Source organism: Lampetra planeri, chromosome 23 (assembly GCF_965212315.1).
Source record: "Lampetra planeri chromosome 23, kcLamPlan1.2.h2, whole genome shotgun sequence".
Lineage (NCBI taxonomy): Eukaryota > Metazoa > Chordata > Hyperoartia > Petromyzontiformes > Petromyzontidae > Lampetra > Lampetra planeri.
Window position 1 is genome coordinate 6,787,343 of NC_136129.1, and position 19,394 is coordinate 6,806,736.

The window sequence follows — 19,394 nt, forward strand, 5'->3', positions numbered from 1 at the left end:
TTAGTAAACTTATCTCCAACGTAGTTGTGACCCACCTTTGGAAAAAGTAACTTAACTTATTGTGTGAAGACACTGCCTGCAGTCATCCTCGCATTCACAGTGGAGTTCAACTCAAGACGTCTCGGGGCATTTTCACAGCGAGTAAATGTTACCCACAAAACTCGTGTTCACCACCAGTTGCAGATCGCGACCCCAGAGCTCACTTCTGCCACTGTCAAGACCACAGCCCTTAGGGCGCCGTGGCTCTCAGCGTCACGGTGCAGTGAAGCTGCTGAGCTGAGTTAGAATCCCGGGCACGGCTGACATCGGTGGTGTCGAGTGATATGCGAACCAGGTCAGCCTCTCTCCACCCCCACCACTTCACCACCAACCCGCACCGTCCACCAGCGTGGTGAAGTATGCTCAATCAACCCCCGGGATCGTACAGACACGGCATGTGGCGGTCTTCATCCATCAACGGATTAATAAAGTCTGTACGTTTTGGTTTAAATACACACACACATACTGTACGTAAATATGGTGACAACTTTTACTCTGAGATAGCTGCTCAGAACTGAGATGTTGCTCAGAACTGAGATGTTGCTCCAGAGCTGAGACCACCACTTGGGTTTGCACAGAGACGTCTTGAGTTGAACTCCACTGTGAATGCGAGGATGACTGCAGGCAGTGTCTTCACACAATAAGTTAAGTTACTTTTTCCAAAGGTGGGTCACAACTACGTTGGAGATAAGTTTACTAAATCTCCTCTCAGCTCTCGCCTACGACCATATCACCCTGAATACGTCCGATCTTGGAAGCTAGGGCAGGGTCGAGCCTGGTTAGTACTTGGATGGGAGACTGCCTGGGAATACCAGGTGTTGTAGGCTTTTACACAGTTTTTGCCTTTTCGTGTCTCAAGGGGGCGCTATTTACTCCACGTTTCACGCGCACGAAGCCGAACTGGCATTTCAATGTCTTCAGGGGGCACTGCGTCTCAGGGTCAAACTCTTTACGAGGTGGGATTCAAAATTGGAATTCACCAATGTCACCTTCACCCCGAGTTGTCAGTGCTCCCCCTACAGACTTACATATGAACGTGCCATTCTATGCGTCTGAAACGTAGGGTAAATAGCTCCCCCTTCCGACATAAAAGGCAAAATCCTAACAACACCTGGTATCCCCATGCAGTCTCCCATCCACGTACTAACCAGGACTCGACACCACTTTCCTTCACAAGCTCAGACGAAGCATTCAGGATGAAATGGTCGTAGCCATTGATCTCCATGAGAGTTTACACATCTTTACGGGTTTTCCGTTCTGCTGAAACTACAATGCAATTGCTGTTCTTCCCCTAATTCACGTTCCCGTAGATAATGGGAAGAGCCGCAGTGATGGGTAACAGGGCACCACAGATGAGAAGTCCGTCGGTAAGAGGAGTGTCAAGTGTAAGGCCCATGGGCCATGACAGGCGTTTCACGACAAGTGGCTCTAAAAGGGGGGGCCTTAACGGTAATGAGCCACTTCTGTTGTCAAATATATATGTTGAGGACACAGTTGGCATAACTGGTGAAACAATAAGTGCACTGAAGTACATTGTTAATCAAACTTTTTTTTTATTACAAACAAAAATAAACGTCAAACATTGGTGCATGTTATTAAACAGTATTGAAAGACAGCGATACGAAACACGTGTGCAATGTTTTAATCGGTGCACAACTGTTGAAGAATCAACATCACGAGTTAATAATCATGGCACCTGTATCAGAAGGTAGAATCAGAAATGGCTCAAAGTCAGACCCGGACTATACCACACAAATGTTGAAACCTAGCCCGATCTACCTTTATGCAACGGCCGGTCCTGGGCATATAATGACAAGAAAAAAATACAACGTCCAAGCACATGCTTGCCAACCCTACTGATTTCAGTAGTAGGCCGATGATGTCTTAAACCCCTTGACCACATACTGATTTTCAAAAGAATCATGCCGCTCCATAAATGTTTTTTTCATTTTAGTTTTCTTCGGGCGCTATTCCTGCTTTGAAAACCATTGTGGTAAAAAAAAGGGTTTAAGAATTGCCAGCCTATCACTTAGATCTTTGGTGGGATCAAGTTCGCTACCAGATGTACCAAAAATACAAACATGGGCTGGATTTTGCAAGGCAGAAATTAATTTGAAATACCAACATGAAAAGCAGATAAAATCGTAAAAACATTTCCGTTGTCAGTATAATTTTTATAACCGTCTTGGAGCTTTTACATGAAAACAATTTCACGCAGAAAAATAATAACGTATGTTACAAAAGACAACTATTGAGCTTCATTGCCACCATTTGTGACTTGAAAAATCTTGGAATATCTGCTGGTCTCAAAAGAACATAAACCGTACTGCAGTGACTAATATTCGACGAAAGAAAGTGTAGCAGTGGCGCAGTGGTTAGCGTCCTAATCTATGAACACAGCAACCTGAGTTTGATTTCCAGCCATGGCTAACATCTCTATGGAGTGATATCTGAACTTGTTTGGAGCACCCAACTCTCATAAGCGTTGTTAAATGTTGTCAAGTTACCAGTTACCAGCGTGTTGTGGGGAGATATTCATCCATCAGTGGAGTTACAGAGGGATATCTCACCAACAAGAACCATCTCGAATTAAAGCAGGACTACCATTTCCACATCAAAAATACGAATGTGCAATTAAACAAGAAAATACCTGATTTTGTGAATGAATTACCTTATTTTGCATTCATAGGATATTTCGGTATGTGTATATTATGGTGCATGTATAACAGAAACAGTGATGCACAGACACGTAACTAATAAAACAAATCATTAAAAAACTACATTTCACATAACCCGTGAAAAAAGAAACACTAGTTCACCCTCATCTAATCCACGTGGTATTTACAAGTATCTAAAGGCGATGCGAGTGTGTTTATCCGGGTTCAGCTGCTGTGTATCGAAAATGTATTCTCGCAAGCTTTCAGCGTGCACTACTGCTGCTGCGGGCATCTACATGGTTCAGAGTTAAATTGGTGCCCGCAAGTAGTGCATGGTGAAAGTTGGAATAAAGATATGCTCAATAAAGCCCCGGAGAGAAAGAAACCCACATTCGAGTTAGACGCGGCGAGAGAAAAAAAGGATGATCTTTAGCATGAGCAAGCATAACACACACACACACATACAACAAAACATCGCAGGTGGTTTCCTCTGTATAGATTTCAGAAGTCTGCGGTATTCGAAGTGTGGCTGGCACGGGCGGTTCTCAAAACCATTGTCTCCGAGTGTGAAAGGCTAAAGCACTTTGCTCAGTGGACTCGCTGGCAAGACTGGCAAGACCAGGATGGAAATTTAAGAGAGGATTGGGGAACTTCCCAGAATAAATATAATATTTATTGGGATTTTCACCACGGAATCAATTCCCAGAACACAACACCAAAGCATCCCAATGTGGACTGTTGATGTAAGTGGCAGGTAAAAGTAGGTGGCGTTTAATAAGCTGGGGGTTTTTTCGTATTTTTTCTTTCATAAAGGTGACAAACTTGGTATTAATTACGTCTGTCCCCACCTGAGGTTTAATGCAAATTTCACAGTTAAACTTATTTGCAAACACATACCAACACAAATAAACAGAGTAGCTTCGCGTCATAGGGTCTACTGGGAATGTGTCATTTGGACGATCCGGAAAAATAATTCAGTATCGATCCGAAAATGTGATGACAGCAGACGTGACGTCACTTCTGTGGCATCGCGTGCGGTCACCATTGCTTAAATTATTCACGTATTCGAAACGTTACACCGGATCATTTTAATGATGCAACCTTATGGTCAAAATGTAATTTCTATCATGCCTATTAAATCTAGTCTATTTAAATGTTACCTTAAATAGCAGTGAAATGCAATGCAAAATAAACAAACTAGCTCAAGCATGTGTGGCAATTCCACTTGCATATGTCAATACGTTTAAACAAATTTAATTGTGCAATAGCATCAAATGTTCAAAGTGTTACCCACTAATAAGAAAGATTGTATATTTATGTTGATGAAAACAAATCGAATATTCAACCCTGAATTGTGCAAATTAGTTATTGTTTCGATGAGAATGACGTAAAGGGCATCACAGTTAGACATTTTTATAAATGAAACACAAAGCAACACATTTAACACAAAAGGGCTTTACGATTGCGTTGGCAGAAATATTTTCACCAGCCCCCCACCCCAATTCTCAAGCACACACTGACCAGCATGGCGAAATATAGCTAAAGAAACCCCATAAACGATGTGGTGTTGGGAGGCTTTCATCCAGCAGTGGATTTCCAAAAGCTGTGCCCGATTCAGAGGTACTAAATGCAATGTTATTTTCTAAATACTCTCTATTTTCATACAATAAATTTGTTGGAATGCTTCCTGCCTACACAAGAATTCGGCCTTTAGTGTCTGTAACACAGACGCATTGCACCTATTGGTAAAATAGTACAGTAATATAACAGCTAACAATAATTTGCACAAGTAGTGGTTTGCTTGAACGATGGTGTTTGATTGTTGCTAAGTGGAAGGAAGTCCATGAGAGTTTTTGCCAAAGGCTACTGCCGTGTATACGCTGTGTTCGGGATGCTTGAACGAAATATTTCGGCACGATTAATCGATTGACCATTTCCTGTCGCGTGAACATTAGTGCAGGTAGGGGCCATACAGTGTTCATCTCGTCCGCCGACTCACAGAGACTCGAATAACCACAAATGTCACATTGCAGTTGTCAGTAACTTACACTTGCATCTCTCTCTGTGACAAGTCATTCCCAAGTTTTCCAGACCCAAAGACAGGAATCAACCCTGGAAATAATGTTTTCCATGGTAAATCGAAAAACATCGTAGCCGCAACGGTTTCCGCTAACCACTGCCGCACCGTCGCGGCCATGAGCAGTGGTTCACAGGTCACAGGTTGGGGCCTCACTGCTCTACGTTGGTTTGCATTTCGACTGGAGGAATCCGATGATCTATGAAGCTCTTTTTCACAGATGTCCAGTTTGGACGGGTCTCGTATAGTTAAGTAAGATGCCAGACAGTATTTGTCTCTATTATAAAACACCTATGGCTTATAATTAATCTGCAAACACAGTGTTGACAGTCACTGCGAATAATTTAAAACACTTTTTGTTTTTCAGTATGGCATGCATTTTAGAGTAAATATTGATACTTTTAAGTCTTAAGTTAGCGGGATATATAGGCAATTTTCACAATTTTCACCAAAAATTCGACTGCTTGTATTCTGAGATCAAAAATAGGATGATTGAGGTATTAAGAAAGGTTGGTCAATATTTAATATTTAGCACATACAGTAACGTGATGTCATTTAAAAATTCCTTAAAATTTGTACTTATTTTTCAAAGATGCTTAAAATCCTATAAAAGTCTCCGTCACGGAGTCTAAAGAAGAAACACAGAATCCACAGGTGTTTTCCACACCTCTTCTGAAATGTACGGATTAATTGCCATTACAAAATGTGGCATAATATTGCACAATGCTATTTGTGACATAGTAAATACTTAAAAGTTAACATGCTGATTTTATTTCTCAAGTTTTACGATGGGAAACCATAACTCTCATCAGTGATATCAACCCCCGGTACCTGAGTTTGATTCCAGGCCACTGCTTACATCGTTTGTGAGTGATGCAAGTAATATCTGAACCGTTTTTGCCGCCCCTCCCCACCTCACCTCACGCCTCCCCGGCAATTCTTCGCTCACTCAACCCACACTCATCAGTGCGGTGAAGTATGGCCTACACAGCTCGGGAAAGCCTTTATCCGGCAGTGGTACTGACAAAGCGGCCTTAAACGATCTTCCAAATTGCGTGCTATCCATTTTCATGACCGTGTTTCCCTGCGCCGTCGATTCAGTCCCCATCCCTCCCCCCGCCCCTCCCCCCGTACCACCAGGCAGCCATCCTCATTGCGAGCGTCGTGCGGGTCTCACATCAGAAACTGGATGCACACGACGGCGACCGCGACAGCGCACGCGATCGCAGCCACCACGTTCCCGCGAGACATCAGTGACCCGCCGGGGGCCTGGGTGGCCTCCGTGTGGAAGGAGCACATGCCTGGACACACACAGGATCGACGGCACAACGAAAACAAAGATCCCTATTATATTCTCTGCTGGGGCAAGTTCCGTTAACGAGCACCGACTTTTAAGTTGGCGCGCACGCATTAAAGTCACCTCCGATTCAGCGTGGTTGGCTACGTGCGGTTTAATCAAGGTCAACATAAAAAGTCGGCACGCCACACGAGGGGGTGGTGTGGCCAGCACCACACCGAATTGGTCCTCCCCGGTGCCGATAGTTTACACGCCGCACCGTTTGAGGCCGAGTCGACCTAGGGTAGACCCAGGACCAGTTTAAATAATTGTAACTGATGTTGGTGGGTGCGTTCGCGGGAATCGAACTTGGGTCGCCGGTTTCGTAGCGCAGCGCGCTAACCACTGCGCCACCGCTCCCCACGCAAACACAAAACATACACAAACGCACAAGGCACCATACTCGGCACCATGAAACTCAAGTGAATTCATCAAGTGACAACAGCCTTTGTTAACCAAGTGAAATCCCGTTGGGAAACTTCACCTTCTGTTCTAAACATATGGGTGTGGACAAGAGTAGCTTTGTAAGTATACAGTAATCCCTCGCCACTTCGCGGTTCAAGTTTCGCGGCCTCAGTGCATCGCGGATTTTTCGAACTGATTTAAAGGCCTCATTATACCTGTGCAGTAACACCATCATCATCATCATTCATCATCACATTCATCGAACTGCACAGGTCTGTCATCGTCGTCATTGTCATCGTCATTGTCATCGTCGTCGTCGTCATTACTGGAGTCAAGTCTCAAGATACTACTGTCATTGGTGAGTGTAGAACACCATAATACGTATTGTATGAGAGAGAGAGAGTGAATGTATAATATTAAGGTTTTATAATTAAATAGATTCAAGTAAAATATATATATAAAGTATAAATATACATATTTTAAGCATTCTGGTACCCACACACACATATACGGAAATTCCTAGGGGGCCAATCCTACTTCGCGGATTTTCACCTATCGCAAGAGGTTCCGGTCCCCATTAACCGCGATAAACGAGGGATCACTGTATATCTCAATACGTCCGTATAAGCTGTGCTTATTGTCACTGGATCATCACGTGTTACTTACCATTCAGAAGTGGTGGAGCTGCATTGGAGGAGTCACTCTTCTTCTCATCTGGCGTCAGCTCTCTGATGGCATCGAGCTCTTTAAACACCTTAAGAAGAGACAGCATTTGGGGTTCCATGATATATATGTCAAAGATTCATTTGAAAAAAAAAAATCATCGTTCAATTCAAAGTGGTGCCCCATGCTCCATCATGATCACATTTACATCAAAATAATGAAAAAAATAATGGAGCCTGGGTTCCAGGGGCTCACTTTCCTATTCTTGGTTCTTTCGGTAAAGTCACATAGAAGGGAAATAATAAAATAATAAAAATAAAACATAATAAAATACAATTCTCACGACGTTTCGGCCACAACGCAAGCAGCCGTCCTCAGGTGAAGAACAGGGCTGAGGATGGCTGCTTGCGTTGTGGCCGAAACGTCGTGAGAATTTTATCTTATTATGTTTTTATTTTTTTATTTTCTTATTTCCCTTCTACGTGACTTTACCGAAAGAACCAAGAATATGAATCCATGCAGTCATGAAAGCTTAAAATCGAAAAAGCTCACTTTCCTCTCTGTACACCCCGAAAGGCTGAGAATGGGCGGATATGAGCCTGAATTTATTTTCTTCTCTCTATTTCGCTCGTCATCTTTGCTTTCACAAAGGTTACGAGCGAAATAAAATCACATTTTCGGCCACCCGCGTATGACATTTCCACATTATTCACCTTCGTCTGCACCTTCATTCAAACTCGTTCGCTCGTCAAGAGTCGGTCACGCTTTGGTCTTTGGTGGGGGGGGGGAATCGTCGTCATCACCGTCACATGCCTGACGATTATTTTATTTTTTTCCCATTCGCTCACATTCATCGCCGACATCAAAATTAATACATTTCCGTCACCGATTTCGCCCACAAAGTCAATGCTGCTCACCTCCATGTTCATCCGGAAAGCATTGTTGGCCTCCTCCACAACACGCCCCATGGTCTTGGCGTCCAGCTCTAGGCTGTTCATGCGCGAGCGGTACAGCTGCTTGAACTTGCCGGCGTTGGTGACGTTGTCGAAGGTGTAGAACTCGAGGCCCTCGCCGCTGGCGGGCAGGTGCAGGGCACGCTGTGCCACCTTCTTGAGGACCTGGCCGCCCGAGAGGTCGCCCATGTAGCGCGTGTAGGCGTGGGCCACCAGCAGCTCCGGCTCGTGCTCCCCGATCCACCGGATGCGCTCCACGTACCTGCAGACAGGTGGGACCGGCCGACGAGAGGCGTCACTCACGCGCGACGTCGGGCGAGGCAGCATTGCTGCCTGTGTGTATGCTGAACTTCTTTCGCGCCGCTTCGAATATAACATCTGTGACTATTCCAGCTGACACTGAAATAAAAATGTCACTTGAACGGTTATTCGGAAGCCACTGCAGCTATGGCACTTTTAAATCTAGATTAAAAACGAACATCTCCAGCACCGCTTTTTGTGTTTAGTTGATTATCCTTACGCCCCCCCCACCCCCCGCCGCAGCTCCGATCAGCACAGTTGGCTAAGTACGGTGCGAAAGAAGTTCAACGTACATCCATAAAACGTACGTGCGACCGTGTAAGCAGGCGAAATAAGACACGTAGGCGCGCGCCCGTTGCGTTTTCGAGAAGCGGGAGGCCCCGGGGCGAAGGTGAGCACGCACCTGTCGACGGCGTCGGAGCGGGCGGCCTTCTTCTGCCACTGCGGGCCGTAGAAGAAGTGCAGGTCCTTCTCGAGCGCGGCCTTGCGGCTGAGCTCGAGCGGGAAGTGGAGCGGAGCGAACGCGGCGTGGCCCTTGTTCCTCTCCATCTCCTCCTCCAGCGCCGTGTACACGTGGTACAGCGCCACCGTCATGTGCTGCGCGACAACACGGCCGCGCGAAGGCAAAGACACAGCCAGCCATTTTGTTTTATTGCGCAGGGACAGCTGTCATCATCAGGGGGTTTCTCCCCCGCCCCCCCACAATCCTGCACCCCGCCCCCCTAGGATTTAAACAAACACAACTGTGCTCCGAGATGCTGTTGTCGAGCAAAGGTCAAACTAAATGTTTTTTTTTATTTGAGCAGGTAAGGCCCAATGAGCTTTGTAGCTCTGTTCAGAAGCGGCCTGGCCACAAATTATAGCTGAACAAAGTGGCTGATCATGTGGAAATGTATAGCAAGCGAAAACTCTAAGCGCATGTTTCTAAATGTGGAGGGAAAAACTGGAAGACCCGGGGAAAAACCCACGCGACCACATGGAGAACATACAAGCTTCATACATGCGGACATAAGAGTCGTCATCGAACCAGAGGTCGCAAACGGGTTTTGTTTACTTACCCATACCCGTACCCGGCCGCACCAGGGTCGCAAACGGGTACCCGAACCCGTACCCGGCCGTACCCGGCCGGGTACGGGTAGGGTACGGGTATCGGGTACCTGATTGCGACCTCTGGGATGACGCCATGTTGCAGGTGCGGGTGGGTTGATTCTAGGAACTTGAATTGTGAGAAGAGACAAGAAGTTGGGAAATGAGTGACAAACGGTGACTCGCCAGTGACTCACGGCTTACCCGTACACGGCCGCACCAGGGTCGCAAACGGGTACCCGTACCCGTACCTGGCCGGGTACGGGTAGCCGGGTATCGGGTAGGGTACGGGTATCGGGTACCCAGTTGCGACCTCTGCATCGAACCCACGACCTCCTGTATACCAGGCGAGCTAGTTCGCATCTCCCCACCGTGGCGCGCATCACACGTGGCCTCACATCAAAGCAAATGCATTCGCTTTCCAACATTCGGGTGTTCAATTGAAAGCCTCACAACACTGAATTTAGCGCTAGCATCACGGTGTCATTCCTGTACAGTGATTGCAATGGCCCTGAAAAGCAGCTCACATCTAATTGCCCGCCACCGACTCACCTCGAAGAGGTCCCGGCGGATCCGGCCCTGCAAGAACTCCTTGACGAAGTGGGTGTTCTCGGCCAATGTGTGGGAATCTTTGGTCCCAACCTTCAGCATGTCAGACAGTTCATTGCTGCAAGACAACAGAAGCAAGACATGATTACGCACCGCATACGAAACGGCACCGCGAACGATGCCCTCCATCTTCGTCAGATCTCAGAAGCTGAGCAGGATTTTTGGGTTCTGGTTGAGTACCAGCCAGGTATAGTACCAGCTTGAGTGACTGAACCTGGGACGAGCCCTCGAACTGACCCCTTCAATCGAGCAACTGGACCCTCGGTTCGAACCTTGAACCGATGACTCCAGAAGTGACCCTTGAATTCACCAAATGATGCTGGGACCGACCGTCGGCCGCTTGCCAGGTTTAGTTCGCGCGCGGGTAACTTGCCCACGGCTTGCCACGAGTCGTAGGAGTGGGCGCGTGCGAGGTGACCAGGAGATGGCAGTGCTGAATTATTCGCCCCCCCCCCCCCTCGTGCACGCGTGTGTGTGTGTGCGTGGTGGGGTTTGTGTCCAGGGTGCAGATGAGGACAAGCACAAAGAAGCCCACTCGTTAACGGAACTGGCCACAAGCATCCCAACGCAGCACTCTCCTGAAAGGGCATCGTCTTTAGACTCGGTGAGGTTTTCCCTTTGCGGAATGATTTTACATTTTATTTTAAACAAGACAAACGGTTGTCTGTCCAGCTGCCGATGTGTGGAGTGTAACTATTTGTTTTGTATCGCTTTGGGCTGCACGGAACACCGCCAAGTCATCAAGTTTTTCTCCAATACTTCACATGAAAAGCATCCGTTTCCACGTTCAGCCAAGCCCACGGTGTAACAGAAACCGAGAGACAAGGCAATGCCTTTGACAACAAAAATTTTAAAACGTTTGTCAATAACAAACACGATTTAACTCATGGGCATGGCTAACGCACTTGGCCCGTGACATGCGAACCGGTCACCAGATCACCCCATTTCGCCAACCCACGCTGACCATCGGCACAGTGAAGGCATTTATACTTTTTTAGTTTAACAAGCCAAAAGTGTTTTTTTCTTCTTTTTAAATTTTGTGCATACTACGAATAACACTACGTCACAGATTTTTTTTGTTCCTGGGTACTAAGTGTTATTTTTTTAATTGCTTATGCCTAAAAAGTATAGAAAATGGATATTATTCCCAACAAACTTTGCTTTTGTGACCAGGACTTTATGTGTACGAAATACACAAATGCACACCACGTTTACTCATTGAAAATAGGCACATTTCAAAATATCACTGTCCTGGTCACAAAAGCAAAGTTTGTGGGCAATAATAGCCATTTTCTGTACTTTTGAGGCATACGCAATTAGGAAATAACACTACCCAAAATAAATGTTTGTTCCACAGTGAAATCAAACTGATAGATGACCGCATTTCAACAACACCTACATGTAATTTACACCCACAACGCAAAATGACCGTATACGAATTAATGACACATTTACCGTTGACATCTTCAAGACACTACGGAAGAATCGCTCACTACTCAAGATGTTCGCGTCGTGGTGCAGCGGCCTCGCAGCAAGAGGGGTGTGGGTTCGACTCCCAACTCGAGTGCCTTTCCCCGTCGAGTTTGCCCCCCCCCCCCCCTCTGATATATTTGAGTTTCCTCCGGGTTCCCTGGCTTCCTCCTTAAGCTACAAAACATACACAATGAAGCTGAAAACTCAACGGAACGCGTTCGGACAATAACCCACGGTGGCATTAAAGGGCACGCACACAGATAATAAAACACAACTGCGACGTGTTTGGCCAATTTACCTTCGAAGCAGAAGCCAAGAGAGGTGTTTTGTTTACCGTGTCGCATATTGATTTAAGCAGCCTATTTTTAGCAGCGAACAACATAAACGTTCCACACAAACCTCATCCGGTCTCAGCTACCTTACAAAACGCACCATCTGAAACGGCTGTTCCACAGTCCAGCGTGTCACGGTGTACACCCTTATTAACATTCGCTTATCATTAACCATTAAACTAGGCGCCGTCGTCTGCTTCACTGCGGACATTACAATTGTTTTTTTATATTTCTTATTTCACCAGGTGAGACCCGCTGTGCGTAGAAACTGCAGCTCTTTTCTTTTGGCAGAAGCAACCTGGCCACATACGATAGCTCAAAAAAAAAGTGGCTTATCAAGTCAATTTTTGTTTACGTTACCGGCCATGTGGGGGAGAGCCATTGCCCAAGACATCTTTTGAAGCATTGGCTCACGGTAATTGTGAAATTGCGCACTGTGTTTTTTTGTTTACCCTCAATGGGGAGTGGGGGGGTCATTGTAAAAACACAATGAATGGCAACGTCGCCCCCTAGTGTCAGACTTAAAACTGCCCAACTTCCACCTCGTGTCGCCGCACAGGGACAGCTCCCACGAGGGTCCCCCCTCCCCCCACCAAAGCTGCATTCGGGGACATCTGTTACGTTACATGCGAGATGTAAATGAACGTTTATTGTTGTACAATCACAGCTTATGTTATGACTGCAGTCCAGCATGCAACAAAAACTATCGGCAATCGGTATTTCATTACTGATATTTAAACAAATACGTTCCAACCATTCTCGATCCACGAATGGATAAAGGCCTTCCCCCAGGCCATGCAGGTTATTTTGTGCGTTACACTTGCCACAACATTCTGTCAAGGCTATACGAGGGATATTTTTCTTTTTACCATTCTTCATCAAGCGAGCGTAGTGTTTTTTTCCCTTCCGATATTAGGAAGCCGCTGGAGCCGTGCACTTTTAACTCTAAACTAAAACACATTTCTTTAGAACTGCTTTGTGTGTTTAGTTTGTTGTCCTACCCCGGGCACCTTCGATCAGTACGGTTGGCTACGTACGGTGCGAAAGAAGTTCAACATACATACATACATAGAAGCTGGTGTGGTCAGTGCGTGGGCAACACATGGGGGCAGGGAGAGGGGGGGAGGTCTGAAATGTTTCTGTTATCACTCGCCGCTGACGTTAGCCGTGGTCGGAAAATCATACTCAGATCGCCGGCACAAATAACAGAGGGGAAACAACTCAACACACTGTTCAACAGCACTGCCCTGCAACACAAACTCATAAAACGCGACGTTTCGGGCAACGGCCCTTCGTTCTTTCATTCACAGCAAGAGACCGACAGATGGCCGAGTCACGAGGAGCAGTGCGCTCACCATTCCGCCACCGCTCCTCACCCACGCGCTGCTAACGCGGGAGAGAGAGGAAAGCATGGACGTTCGTTTAAAAGTCAACGCTTTGGGGTTTTGTAAAATCCTTTATATTAAGTTCACTTGCTTGCTTGCTTGCGTGCTTACGACCGTGCAAATCTTTCGGTCGTTTTTTCACCCACATCACGTGATCCAATCGAGCTGACATTTTGCACACAGACTCGTTGTGCGTGACAATTCATTTTCGTGAGAAAAAAATTTCCTTAATTTTACACTTTTAGAATTTGTTTTTATATATAATTACCAATTGCTTAATGGTGGCAGGCAATCATCTGACCCATAGGTGGCAGCCATCTCAAGCCAGAGGACGAGAGGACTCTAGCCGCCACGCATATAAAGGATTTATAGTGAAAAACTTTGTTTTTACGGGTTAATTTTTTTGGTTTGAGGATTGCCAACTGACGTGGTATTAAAATGTCATCAATTATTTTTGCACAAGAGAGAGGGAGAGAGAGGAGAGTGAGCGAGAGGTGGGGGTTTACATGAAGCAAAGTAAAAAAAATGTACGTTAATAAAAAATTACGAAATGATGAACGAAGCAAAGTGCCGAATACACCGAGCATCTTCTTGTTTCCACTGATCGTAATATTAAAAAAAAGGTAGGAGAGGGAGGGAGGGAGGAGAGGATCCTCACCCGAGACCGAGCGTCTTCCCGTGCTGGGCAGCATGCTGCACGGACACGTCTTGACTGTCGTTGGCAGGCATGATGACGATGTTGTTGGTGATGTTGTTGTTGTTGGATTGTGTAAGTGGTGATGATGATGATGTAGTTGTAGTAGTCGCGGGATCACGGAGAGCCGGCGTGAGAGTTGTAGCGTGCGGTCTGAGCTGCTCTCTGCGCTGCTCTTACACCAAACTCAGCCTCCACCACAGCACTGGAGCCTTGGCGATGCGCGATTCTTTATATACCCCGTCACCCCCCCCATCCCTCCCGTCCACGCCCCACCACCACAGAGTGGTTTTCTCTCTACCCCCACCCCTCATCCACCCCCCTCCCTGCTTCCCCTCTCACCCCCCTTCGTCATCCCCCTCCCTCGACTCCCTCCCCTCTTCTCGCTCCTTCCCTCCCTCGCTCCACCCTCCCTCCTTCACTCCCTCCACTGACTTTCCCTCCACTCTCTACTCTCCCTCGCTCCACTCCCTTACTCGCTTCCCTACGCGTTCGCACTCCCTCCCCTAAGACCATCCACTCCCTTCACTCGTTCCCATCTCTCGCTCACTCCTTTACTCTTACGCTCCACTCACTCACTCCCATTACTCTCACACTTCTTTCCTGAAATCCCGACACTCCCTTACCGCTCCCTCCCCTATCTCTCCTGCTCAATCCCCCACCCCCTCCCCGGTCAAAGAAGAGATGCAATCGAATCTCCGACATACACGCACGCACGTGCACGCACGCGCACGTACACGTACACGCGCACGTACACGCGCACGCACACGCACACGCACGTACACGCGCACGCACGCACGTACACGCGCACGCACGCACACGTACACACGCACACGTACACGCGCACGCACATGTACGCACGTACACGCGCACGCACGCACACGCACCCACGCAAAACCAGCCCGAAACCCCAACCACCACAGCACAAGTCGCGGTTGGGAGGCGGCCCGAACCGCATCCGCGCGTTCGCTCAACACGCACGGCGACAAATGGGGGAAGGGATTTTTTAGTTGTTTCTTTTGTTTTGTTTGTGCCGAGTCATGGTTTGGACGAGGGCAGCGAGTGAGTCTCGTGAGCGGCACGTGACGAACGTCGAACTCACCAGCGCCTCCCCTCCCCTCCCGTTCTTCTTCCATCGTTTCTCCTCTTTAACTAACGGCCATTCGCCTCCTCTCCCCATCCCCCACGCTGTGTCACGTCGTTCTCTGACGCTGCACAAAAAGGGAATGGCGTGTTTGTTGTATGACCCCCACCACCCCCCCAACCTCCAACCCACCCTCCATTCCTCCCCTACCACCCCCCTCGCACATTCGTGCTGAGTCAAGTCAGCAGCCCATCCCCCCCGCCCCCACTCGCCCTCACTCTGACTCAGCTGAACAAAGAACCGCGATTCACAGTGGCCGCGTTTTCTCTGCTACGAGGGAAACAACAACGAAGACCAACGTCTTCTCGGTTCTTTCGGTAAAGTCACGTAGAATGGAAATAATAAAATAAAACATAATAAGATCATTCTCACGACGTTTCGGCCACAACGCAAGCAGCCGTCCTCAGGTGAAGACCAGGTCTGTCGGGGAGACAGCGTCTGAAAAAATTGAAGACCAACGTATCTCATAATAAAACAAGGTTGTTTCGGTGGGGGGGGGGGGGGTTAGATCGCGTAAATGTGATTGTGTCGTTAAACCCGCCACCACCCGGCATAGCCAATGAATGTGGCTTGTCACGTCAACCAAACGTGCCTGTTAGTTACTACTTCAGCACACCGGTGTGTTGGAGGGTAAACCCACGACATTTGCAAATTCGCGTATTACGACGTATCGTTGGTGATTACAACTAGTTACATTTCGATTTAAAGCTTTCGTGACTGCAGGGATTCATCTTCTTGGTTCTTTCGGTAAAGTCACGTAGAAGGGAAATAATAAAATAATAAAAATTACACATTAAAATACAATTCTCACGACGTTTCGGCCACAACGCGACTTTACCGAAAGAACCTAGAAGATTACAACCAGCTTCGTCAGGCGATAAGCCGGCATTGTGAAGAAGTCCTCCGGTTTCGGTCTTAAATCGAGGACTCACGACCACATAGCCGACTCGGCAGGCCCCGACGTTGTAGGCGGATGTGTGAAAAGTTCGGCGATGTGAGCATATGCGAGCAAAGAATATGTGAGCATCGAGAGAAAGTTACGGTGTACAACGTGCACACGTAAACTTCGGTTGCGTGTGGGCACTGTCGTCGTTGGCCAGGGCGGATTATATGACAGATACGCGACGTTGTTGATGCCACTTTTTACACTGCTATCTCGTTAACGGCCACTTCATATATTTTTTTTTTATGGTGGCATCTGTACACAGCGCCTTGTGACCTCCGGATGAAAGGCGTTTTAGGAGTGTAAATTATTCATTGTTGTGTTCGTTGTCCGACCGCCCAGCAGGATCTAGAGTCGATTGATATGTATATGATGTATTGAACAAAGACAGACCGTCAACATCTGTACATTTTAAGCAGAGCCTTTTATTATGTCTGCATTCATTACTTTTCCCCCCAACCGCATTTTGAAACGGCGTGTCGCAATCCGCACGAATCACAAATTCCTTCCCCATGCGCAGCATTACGGGAGCGCACAAATATACTTGTTGCCATCGACGATGACATCATCCTCCGGCTCGAGACGCATCTGTCTCGCTGTGTTTGGCCACATTTGCAAGAATATCATGGACGACATTCCCTGCGCCATCATCCATCCAGGTAAAGAGTGGAGTTCGAACGGCGCCCTTCCGAGGAACTCTTGTGGGGACGCCGGCATAACCTTTGCGCAGGATGAGGCCCTCTTTCTACAACGCGGTGGCCTGCACTGCGGTCGGTGCCGCGTGCCATCGTCGCCGACGCGATGATGGTGAATGTCTGTCACGAGAAAGACTTGGTGAGTAACCTCAGACTGGAGTGAGTGGCACGTGTGAAATTACTGCGAGCGTGGTAAACAACACACACAAGCTTGTAGCGTTTGCGAGATTCGTCAATCTGCGGATTCATCATCATCAGAGGCAGCTGCTTAATATGGTGAATCCACTGCTGGATGAAAACCTCCTCCTAACTCGCCGCTGTCGCCATCTCTCGCAATCCTGTGGTACGCGGTGGTGAGGTCATGGTCTCCCTCGCCTGGTTATTCAAGATGATTTGGCCACTTACTCGAACTTTTGCACACGTGATCATATCGGCCACTTCGATAAGCTATCATCATGTGTGGGCCAGGTTGCCTCTGAGAAGGAACTAATCGCTCAATGGCCTTTAGCTGGTAAATCAAATAGCTTATGTTTGAGTGTAATAGGTTCACTATCAGCAGCAGTAGCTACTGCACACGAGCTGATTCCATCGTAAGGGGTGGATATCTTCTCGATCGGACACATTCCATTCCTTGGGTGCCACTTCCCCTGGGGGTGTATTGGGAGATGGCTTGAAGTTTGTTACTTACAGCGGTGGGTTGAAGGTGATTTGTATTGTCTGACGTCTCGGGCAATTGCCGATGTAAAACTGATTTTGATTAATAACCGATTTTGGTAACTGATATTCAGGGATGTTGTCAAATAATTACGTACCGTATTTCATTATTACAAAGGACCACTGGTGAAATGTTCTCTCTCCAACTTATATCCATATATACTCTTTGGTTATTTCGGTAAAGTCACGTGGGTAGAAAAAATAATAGATCTATTATTATACCGAAAGAACCAACGAGTATGGATTCCCGCAGTCACGAAAGCTTCAAATCAAGATTGAACTTATGTCCACTATACCTCTTTGGCCTCTCCATGTATTTTCAAGAAGCGCCATTGCCTAAAACGTAGCCTATTATAAATATACCCTTTTTAAGGGGGTGTTATTGAGGAATATGTAGACCGTTTTTATTTTTGCTTTCGAAATAGAATAGATTCGGCTTTATGGACACCCCACTGGTTTCTAATGGTCCTATGTGTTTGCCTTTTCAGCAGGTGACATTACTGTGATTATTATGCGGATAGTGAAAAATACGTTGGGCAAAGCTCGTTTATATTGTGTGTTCGGAGGGTGACACGTGTAGGTTTAGGGTTATGGCAAAGAATAAAAGTGACGGCGAGGCAATGGGAGGGCCCAACTCGTGTGCTGGGTGGATTATTAAAACCGCAGGATCGCGAGGGGTGGCCACGACTTGGCGAGGCTTTCATCCAGCAGTAGACTTGATCGTGTCCGAAGATTATTCGCGGAAATAAATACATGTAGGAACCTGGACAGTGACAACACCTCCTTAGAAACGGATTCAGCTCGCACGGTAAAGCCGCACGAAATGTCGAGACCGGCAGTCACATAATGTTCCTGCGGATTAAAAAGTGGCGAATCATTAAACACCGTCAGAGACTCACGCGTTAACCAGCCTCGTTTAAATGTGACTCGGGGCCGTGAGCCGTTCTCACATCGTGTACATTCTCAGACTCGCTCTGCGCCACGGAAAGTCCACGAGTTCACAGCGCGTTCCGCTTGAACGCAAAAGGAAATCCGCGAAAGCCGCCCCGCCAGTTTTATATTTCAATCGACCTATATATACGATGTACGACACCGAGCAGTCCAGACGAAGGTTCCTGAACATGATGAATATAAATGGATTAATATCGTAGAAAGGAGCGACGGGTGTTTTCGCAACAACAACAAAACTAATCAGACGGAGGCGACAGTTCAACAATGTGGTGGTGGTGGTGGGTAACTTCCGCGGATTTCCTCCGCCTTGTTGATCCCGTGGTTTGAAGCCATCGTGACTCAGCGTTCGCTCCGCGTCTGTGCCTCGTCACGTCTGCTTGGTTTCGGCACCCATCCCCCAACCCCCCACACTGACCCACCCCACCCCCCATTGCCCCCGTTCTGCTGTGTCACAAACAAGGTTGAAAACATTCCACCCAAACCTATTCTTCCCTCCTCCCCCCCTCCCCTTATCATTCCAGCCTCGACCGCCAATAATTCGCACACATGATCTTTCATCGATCCACCGCTGGATGATCCCCTTCCCACCCACCCCCCCCCCAATACCGCCCGCTTTTTTGGGCGGAGGTTTGTGTTGACCAGACTTCAGCCTGCGCAGCGCACATGCGAGACGCCGCCGGTTTCGCTCGGCCGTGGCTTTTAAACGACGGCGCAGATGCGGCGGTGTGTACGTGCGCTGCGTTGTGGCCGTCGCTGTTCACCATCCATCTGGCCACTGCGTTAGTCGGTCCACAAACGCTGTTCTCGGCTCAAACGCCTGGCCCTGCGTAGCTTCCGAGACGGGGATTAGCCGGCGTTCGCTCCGTGCTTGTGCCGAGTCACATTGTGTGGTTTTTCTTGTTCTCACCCACCCACCCCCCACCGCCACCACCCCCCAC

General features: G+C 47.6%; 1 protein-coding gene and 1 pseudogene across 1 annotated transcript; one reads left to right on the top strand and one right to left on the bottom strand.

The window, feature by feature from the left end:
* Positions 1–756: 756 nt before the first annotated feature.
* Positions 757–866, top strand: LOC144726597 (5S ribosomal RNA; annotated as a pseudogene).
* Positions 867–5,293: 4,427 nt separating this feature from the next.
* LOC144726357 (heme oxygenase 2-like) lies at positions 5,294–14,216 on the bottom strand. The gene is made up of 6 exons (XM_078604989.1): positions 13,974–14,216; positions 10,069–10,183; positions 8,834–9,027; positions 8,095–8,392; positions 7,181–7,268; positions 5,294–6,074 (listed from the first exon to the last, which is right to left on the bottom strand). Exons 1-6 carry the CDS (start codon positions 14,042–14,044, stop codon positions 5,947–5,949), a joined length of 894 nt encoding a protein of 297 aa, XP_078461115.1. The 5' UTR covers positions 14,045–14,216; the 3' UTR covers positions 5,294–5,946.
* Positions 14,217–19,394: the final 5,178 nt, after the last annotated feature.